General features: G+C 36.9%; 1 protein-coding gene across 1 annotated transcript; it reads right to left on the bottom strand.

Annotated features, from left to right (window-relative positions):
* Positions 1 to 2,303: 2,303 nt before the first annotated feature.
* LOC134391811 (olfactory receptor 5AP2-like) lies at positions 2,304 to 3,293 on the bottom strand. The gene has a single exon (XM_063115737.1). It carries the CDS (start codon positions 3,291 to 3,293, stop codon positions 2,304 to 2,306), a length of 990 nt encoding a protein of 329 aa, XP_062971807.1.
* Positions 3,294 to 8,499: the final 5,206 nt, after the last annotated feature.

Genomic DNA, 8,499 nt, shown 5'->3' with positions numbered 1-8,499 from the left:
AGAGATAGTTCTTTTGAAAAGATTAATTGTAAAAGGGAGCAGAGAAGTCAGTTGATAATTGGATGGGACTGTCAGCTGAGGAAATTATTAAGAAGAGTGATACTAGACAGTGTCTGTAAGCAAATGAGGATATTAAAATAGAGTTAGTGATATTAATGCTTGAGGAGAGTAGAGATATGATTTCAGAAATAAAGTCCACAGAAATCTCCAAAGATGTTAAAATGCTGGTCTTAGGTAAAAGCAGAGACACATTATCATTTATGAGAGGAGGGAAGCAAGAGTATATATGTACAAAGATTTATTTATTTTACTTTTAATTGACACATAATAATTGTACTTATTTATTGGTTACAGAGTAATATTTTGATACATGTATACACTGTGTGGTGATCAAATCAGGCTAATTAGAATCTGCACCACTGCAATCATTTATCATTTCTTTGTGATGAGGACATTTTATCTCCTCTCTTCTAGCCATTTGAAAATATACAATAAATGGCTATTAATTATAGGTGCCTACGACTACTTATTGAATACTAGAACTTATTCTTCCTATCTAGCTGTAGTTCTATATCAGTTAACCAACCTTTCCCTATCCTCCCTCTCCACTTCCCTTCCCAGTCTCTTGTAGCCACAATTCTCATTTATAAAGATTTAAATGTAGTAAGATGGGGGGTGATTATATCTTACTGTTTATGTTTGGGAAGATTAAGTATGAGGAATGATCAGCAACAGAGAGTAGAGTGCTTAGGGGTTTACTCTAATTGCTCAAAGCAGCTTAAGTGGACACAGCAAAGAAACGATTAAGTTCAACTAAGTTGGTATTTAGCCCAGATGAGTAGAATGGAGGGAAAGTGTAACCACGGGATTGAGGATGACCAACAGTGAGTTGTTATATGATGGACTATGGAATCTCAGCCGTGCAATGAATAAAATGTGAACAGAAGAGTAGTGATGAATAATGATACAGGGTCACTTTCCTTAGACTGGTGAGTACAAAGAAGTTAAGGGATGAATATTAGAGTAGATGAACTAGAATAAAAGGAAAAGTGGAGAAGATTGCAAGTCATGATACAGTTCAGGATGTCTTTGAGATAAATCTTTCTTAACAGTTGAACGTGAAAGTAATGGAGAAACGATAGGACAGTTCAAGGCGGTCAGGATGAGATAACTCCTTTGTGGTCTCTCACTAATTTTTCAGGGAGGCGGTGGCCTCAGTTGGTGCATGCAAAACACATGCTTTCCCTCAAGGTCTGCAGCAGATGGTGGGATGAAAAGAAACGGAGACTAGACATTTGCCTGTTCATTACCAAATCAGTACTTAGACCTCCTTCAACATGCCATCTCATCATGTCCTTATTCCAACATTGGTAGTGCCCCACCCCATGACAATAAGCAATAGATAATTTCATTTGACAAATGGTTATTGAAAACTATATAAAACCTTGTGAGGAGTAGAGATACGAAGTTAAAGTACATTGACTACTACCATCAAAATATTCCAAGTAAATCAAAAGTCAATAAAATATTTCTCCATTTTTGCTGTGTGTCCCAAGATATTATAGTACCTGATCAGACTCCTTCACGTATCTTATTTCGTACTCTTGACATCCATGCCAGTGGAGTAGTGTAATTTTTTACTGTGGATTCTGTGGCACAACACCCAGATTCACTTCTCGGAGTTGAAGTATTTATTTCCCCAGCTTCCTGCTGTAGAGGCAGCTGACAGTTGACAGCTGACTCCCACTCTTGGAATTTCCCCTGCTGAAAGGAATTGCTTTGCCCAAGAAAGTAGCTAACCCACATCCAAAACTGGCCATTCATCCTTTTTTTCAAAAAATTGGGTCATGTCTTCTCAGCTCCAGAGCTCCATGTGGGATTGGCTGAATCCTCTGCTGCAATTTCATTCCAATTTGACTTTTTCTCCCCAATTCTGCTTTCTTCACAATACAGGTATTGTTCCTGAGAATGCTCACAAATGTCGTGCACACAATTGGCTGCCACCTGTGTATTTATAGTAAAACTGAGATAGTACATATAATAAAAAGCTACATATTGAAATTTAAACTTAAACCGGGTAAGCCAAACCCAAGTGCTCTGATACTTTATCAGACACCACCTTCATCCACTGTTTTGATTCATCAGATGGGTCCACATACACATATTTAAGATATTAGGACATTAGGAAATACACTTCAATTTATATCATCTTTAACACAGAGAAAAAGCTTAAGCAATCAGATAATATAATTAATATGAAAATATACTTTCTTCCATGTGACAAGATAATGGGTCACATAGCTTTACAGTATGTGCTTCTGTAAGATCTTCTTTAGGGCCTCTTTCACATCCTTGTTCTTCAAACTGTAGATGAAGGGATTTAGCATGGGAATCACAATTGTATAAAAGACAGAGACAATCTTGTCCTGCTCCATTGAGTAGCTAGATGAAGGGCGCAAGTACATGAAGAGAATTGTCCCAAAGAATATGGTGACAGCTGTGAGGTGGGAGGCACAGGTGGAGAAGGCTTTGTGCCTGCCCTCTAATGAAGGCATCTTCAAGATGGCAATGAGGATACACAGGTAGGAAAGGAGAATAATCATAACACAGCTAATGACATTAAAACTGGAGGAAGCCATGATCACAATGCCATTGATGTGAGTATCAAAGCAAGAGAGTTTGAGCAGGGGTGGTGTGTCACAGTAGAAATGATTGATCCTATTAGAGCTGCAAAAGGATAACCTGAAAGTCATCCCTGTGTGTATGGCTGCATTCCCAAAGCCTGCTAGGAATGAGGTAGGTACTAGCAAAAAGCAAATTCTCCCAGACATGAGAACTGGGTAGAGCAGGGGGTTCCAAATGGCTGCATAGCGGTCATATGCCATCATGGCCAAAAAGAAGCATTCAGTCCCCAGGAAGGAGCCAAAGAAGTAGAACTGGACAGCACATCCACTGAAAGAAATGGCCTTATTGTCAGCCATGAGATTCACCAACATCTTAGGAGTGACAGAAGAAGAGTAAGAGGCATCAACAAAGGAGAGGCTGCTGAGAAAGAAGTACATTGGGGTGTGGAGACAGGGATCCATCTTAATCAATATGATCATCCCCAAATTACCCAGCATGGTTGCCATGTAGACTGATAAAAACAATGCAAAGAGGATACCTTGTAAATCTGGATTGTCCGAGAGTCCTAAGAGGATAAATTCTGTCACTTCTGTTTGATTTCTGCCTTGGGCCTGTGTCATGTATGTAATCACTTGAGCTGCAGTAAGAGAGAAGTTGGAACATAGCATTTAGCCAGATGAATACAAGATAGAGCTATAAATATATTTTTCTGACACATAAATGCTAACACTAACAAAAGAGTAAAAATTGAAAAGCATCATAAAAAGTGTGTTGGCTTTGAGGTCAAGTCAAAAACTTATATCTGAGGGCTAGGTATGCCACCTACTAATGACCTTGGGGCAAGTGCTTTAGTATCCATTAACTACAATCACTTCTGGCATCAACTGTTCATTGAATAATTACAAGAATGTGTTCTTAGGATGCAATTGTCTTTATTATTTATAATAATAAATATATTTGTAATGATAAATAAATTAATTCATGTTTTAGCATATAAATTCTGGAGAAGAAAACAATGAATTCAAGTCACTGATTATTTTACCTCAGTACTAGTGAAATGAATGAAAAATATTGAACATTAACAAACATAATCAACAGTGCCAAAGAAAGAAAACAGTTGAATCTCCCTACAAGGAGGGTGGGGGGTGGGGGCTTTAAAAATGTATGGTCAAGGAAACAAATAGAGGATATTACATGTATCCAGTGTGGTTCAAACCCCACCCCAATTTCCCAGAATCATCATCTACAGAGGAAAAAAGGGTCAGTTAAATATAAAGAATTTTCAATAATTCACCCCAATATTTAAAGAATTAGATTGTAAGAAAGAGTAGACATCCCTAATGAAAATGACTGAACTAGACAAGGCAATGAAACCCCTAACACTCAGATTCACAGGATCACAAGAGAACCAGAAAACAGCAGAAGTCACACACGGAATTTTCCAGCCACCATACTGAATCGGGAAAATAATTCAACACAAAACAATCTAAATGGAAATAATATTCATCCCTTGCAAGATACAATGAAGTCAAATGTAGGAAAAAAAGAAAAAGGAAAAAAGAAAACCCAGAATAGACTCCAGGCAGACTAGATCTTCCAAATAAAAGTTTAGACAACAGAAAAAGTGAAATATTTTCTACTTCCATTCAAATCCCCCACCCCTTTCATGACCTCAGATTATTGAACAGTAGATCAAACTGTACTAGGCTAGCCATAGAAATATAGCTCAGAAGGTAAGAGAAAGTGCTAAATCTTTTATAACTCACAGAAGGAAGTTTTTTGATACTGTTTCAAATTAAACCATGGAGCCAAAGTTACAAAATACCTTGGCTTGCATTGTAGATAAAGAATCTAGTGAGCAGAGCTAAAGGAAAGGGTGGGCAGGAGGGGGTTCCCTTCTCACAGACAGTGCCATACACAGAATCACCTATGTGTGCTCAGCTCCATCTGGTTTTCATTGCAATCAAATACATGATAAATGTATTAGGGGCCCAATATCCTAACCAACAATAAAACCTGACATTTTGATAAAGTTCCATAACACGTTCAAGTCACTGCACCAATAACTTATATGATCCTTACCACAATCAGTGAAAGAGATAAGCAGGTAATACCCCAAGGGTATTACAAAGATTATTTTTGTTGGATGAGAGGAAGAAACTGTGGGGGGTTCTCAGCTAATCAGTGGTAAGCTCCTGGCCTAGAATATAGGTCCCTCAGTGCCAGATTTTTGCTGTTTCTCAACATCACTTTGCCTGTCTCTTTATGTCACTGGCAGAGATGTACAGATTCAGTGGTCTTCCCTGGAGTGATCTCAATGTTTGGAATTCAAAGAACAGCATCTCCAGAAGGAATGAAATAGAAGAAATGGATCTTTTTTCTCTCATTCCCAAACAAAAAGTTTCCTTGACAATATTATTGTAACAGAAATAGTGAAAAGAATATATTTATTCAGATGTGTTAAACTTACAAAGAAAGTAATCATGAGTACAAAATAACAAGTATTAACAAGTACTCAAATCTGCTGAGGATCTCCTATCCCTACAAGCACAGTTTTAAGTGTTTTGCCTGTATTATTTAGATCCTGTGGAATGGGCAGTGTTATTATTCCTTATTTTGCAGATGGGAAATGTGAGATACAAATAATTAACTTCACCAGAATCACAGAGTTAGACTAATGAAGTCCAAATTTATATCCAGCCAATATAACTCTCAATCTCTTTACATTTGAGGTTATATAGAATGAGCTTGTCAATAACAGATGTGAGGGCTAATACACAGAGTACTTGATACTGTAATTCTCGGAGATTTGTTAATAGCCTAGAATACATTTAATTACATTAAAGAGCCATATATCTCCTAAAGAGGAAATACAATTACAATGGGCAAAAATTGTCTCTCTTAGAGCTCACAATCATTAATTTACATTATTGGCAAACTGCCATTTGTTTTACATCTTTGATATTAATCACATGTTTCTGCCAAAATGTACTCTGGCAAATACATTTTCTGCTTTTCTACACTATTCCCCCTCACCCTGTTGAGATTTTTCAGTCAACCTTCCAGTACAGAGATGCTTGATCTGGGTTTTAAACTTTTAAGAGTTTCTACAAATAATGGTGAGGTTTTCTGAGATATTCGTGGTGCTTAAAACAGGCCTCAAAAATCATATTTACTGCTGCTTATACTTCTCCTAATGACTTATAAATCTTGTGACAATAAAAATGGACATAGCATTTATTTAACATACTTTCTTAGCCACTGAGTGCTCTCGAACTTGGGTTTGATGGTTGACTGAGAAAATTAGCCAGATTGTGAATTATTCTTCAGGTCAGTAAATTAAATGGGCAGAACACTTTATATCTTTTTCTTACCTTTTGAAACTGCTTAACTTCTACTTGATCCTTTTGTTTGTTCCTGTTCAATGCCTTAATTCACCAAAAATAAAAAATAAAATAAAAAAATAAAAGCAGAAACCCCCAAAATACAAGTCCTTCTTAGAGAAGGCACTCACTCTAATTCTCCCGGTTTAAGTAGGAGGCATAGCTGGAATGAACTTTAGAGACCATCCATTACAGAAATAAGAAAACTGAAACCCTTTACACCTTACCTGTGATAAGGGAGTTACTGTGCATTCAGCAGTTTGAGTCTTTCTTTATTTAACTTTTCTTCAAAGATAATTATCTTAATTTATTATAATAGGATAAAGTACATTTCTAAATATGGAGTATGTCATTTTGGTGTAGCTGAAATACAATTTGTAGTTACTTCTAATTGTAGAGTCTTTAGAATAGCCTCTGAAGTAAGCATCCTAATTTATTTTAAATAGAATATATTTCCTGTTCTCAGGTCCTTGCGGGCTGTATCCCTCATGTTACATCACTGTAATCTACTTGCTTTTCCCCTCTGAAGATCAAGAAATCACAGGTCTCTTTCCTATTTCTCTCCTTTACCCTTAGGACACCTGGGCCCAGTGGAGAATACACTTTGAGTTCCATATTCCTAACCACCATTAAATATCCCTCTTGTGACTCTCCTGAAAGCTGGAGGTTTGATCCCCTTGGGAGAATCAAAAGAAGCCACAAAATAGCATGTTAGCTCTACCCCTGCCCCTCCTTCTGTAAGGTCTCGGTGTGCATCTAAGAAGTTATGCAACCTGTATCATGATGAGGAAGTGAGTGGAGGAGACACAGGGAGGCAGGAGACTCGGGGAGGTAGCCAAGGGCTCTCTTGGCTTGAAGTCCTGGCTCTGTGGCTCACCAATTGTGCGGCTTTGGGTATTTCCCTAAATCTCTCTGTGTCTTAGCTTTTTCATGTCTAATGCCTACCTCAGAGGGTGACACTGAAGATAAAATAAATTAATGAATGTGAACTGCTGCTGAATCCTATACACACACACACACACACACTATATATATATATAATGTATATATATATAACCAATAATATATATAGAGAGAAAACCAATAAATAGGAGCTTTCCTCACCCTGGCACACTTCCCCACTCTCCAGAGTAAGAAATAGTTATATATCTATGTAGCCTAAATTGAGACTTACTAGTTGCTCACTGCCCAAACATATCTTTCATACAAGAGACAGAGTCGAAAACAAATTGCTGAATATCTGACATATTTCAGCTACTTTGAGAAGACACCGTAATTAATCTGTCTATGAGGGACAGACACTGAAAAAGATGTAATGTTTTATCTCTAGCAATTCAGACAAGAAATAGTTGCATTATTTTGTTTAAGTCTTAACACCTTACTTTTTTTTTTTTTTTTTTTCCTGTTGGAACCTTGGAAGAAAGATACAGAAGGCTCCTATCATTGCAGAGTCTGGAAGATACCTGGCAAGCAATCAAGATTTATTTAAGAAATAAATGAATAATCCTTATTCATCTAAGTGTTATTTAGTTGTTATATGGGAACAGACTGTGATAAACTAAATGAGATTACAGTTTGTGCAGTTGAAGTATGGGTGGAGGTTGGAAGAAAGATCACATGGCATTCAGAGGTCAGTCGTAAAGAATACAGAGTGTAAAGACTTTCAATAATAACAGTGGGAGAATAAAACCACTGGGCAACAAAGGAGCAATTAGGTCATGGACAGCATAGGTGGCAGGACCCAGTCAGCCCCAGGCTATGAAGCAGAGCATTTCAAAGAGCTTCAGAATAAGAAGTAAACTCATTTCTGATCCAAGCTTGAGTGTCTTCAAAGAGGCACCAGATGATGCCATATCTCCCTGACACCAGGATGGGGACCACCAAAAGTTAGGATAAAATGTGATCTCCATGGTGCAATCTGAGCATTCTCTCTGGATAGGATTTTGAGCTTGGTACCACAGAGATGGATTATTAACAGTTAAGTTGCAATATTCGGTAAAAGGACATGAAAATCAACTACATCGTATATTGCTAAAATAAAATAAAATAAAAATTAATTAATTAATTAGTGAAAAATAAAGAAAAAATGAGAGAAAAATGAAACATGACACTCTGAAATATAGGAATGAGCCTGAAGTGACAAGTAGGGGACCTAATAGCAATATTGAAATATGTGCCATAACTTTTATATGCCATAACTCTTGCCTCTTTGTGGGTTTTGTCACTTAAAATTACAGGATTAAATTTAAAGTGATATACTTTTCACCGCTAGGTCGTTTTAAATATGATTATCCAATTTAAAAACTGTCCAATTTAAAAATATTCATCATATCAGATGAGAAGGATTTTAAGTTAATAAAATGCTGTAATTGTTTCAACCTGAAAAAAAAAAATAACGGGAGTATAAAGCTCAATAACCAATCAACAAACATTTAGTGAGCAACTAATAGAGGCAATGCTGATGAATAAAGATGTGACCTTCACTCTCAAT

The sequence above is a fragment of the Cynocephalus volans genome, chromosome 12 (assembly GCF_027409185.1).
Source record: "Cynocephalus volans isolate mCynVol1 chromosome 12, mCynVol1.pri, whole genome shotgun sequence".
Classification (NCBI taxonomy): Eukaryota; Metazoa; Chordata; class Mammalia; order Dermoptera; family Cynocephalidae; genus Cynocephalus; species Cynocephalus volans.
Note: the sequence above shows the minus strand (reverse complement) of the source record. Positions and strands in the feature narration are given on the sequence as shown.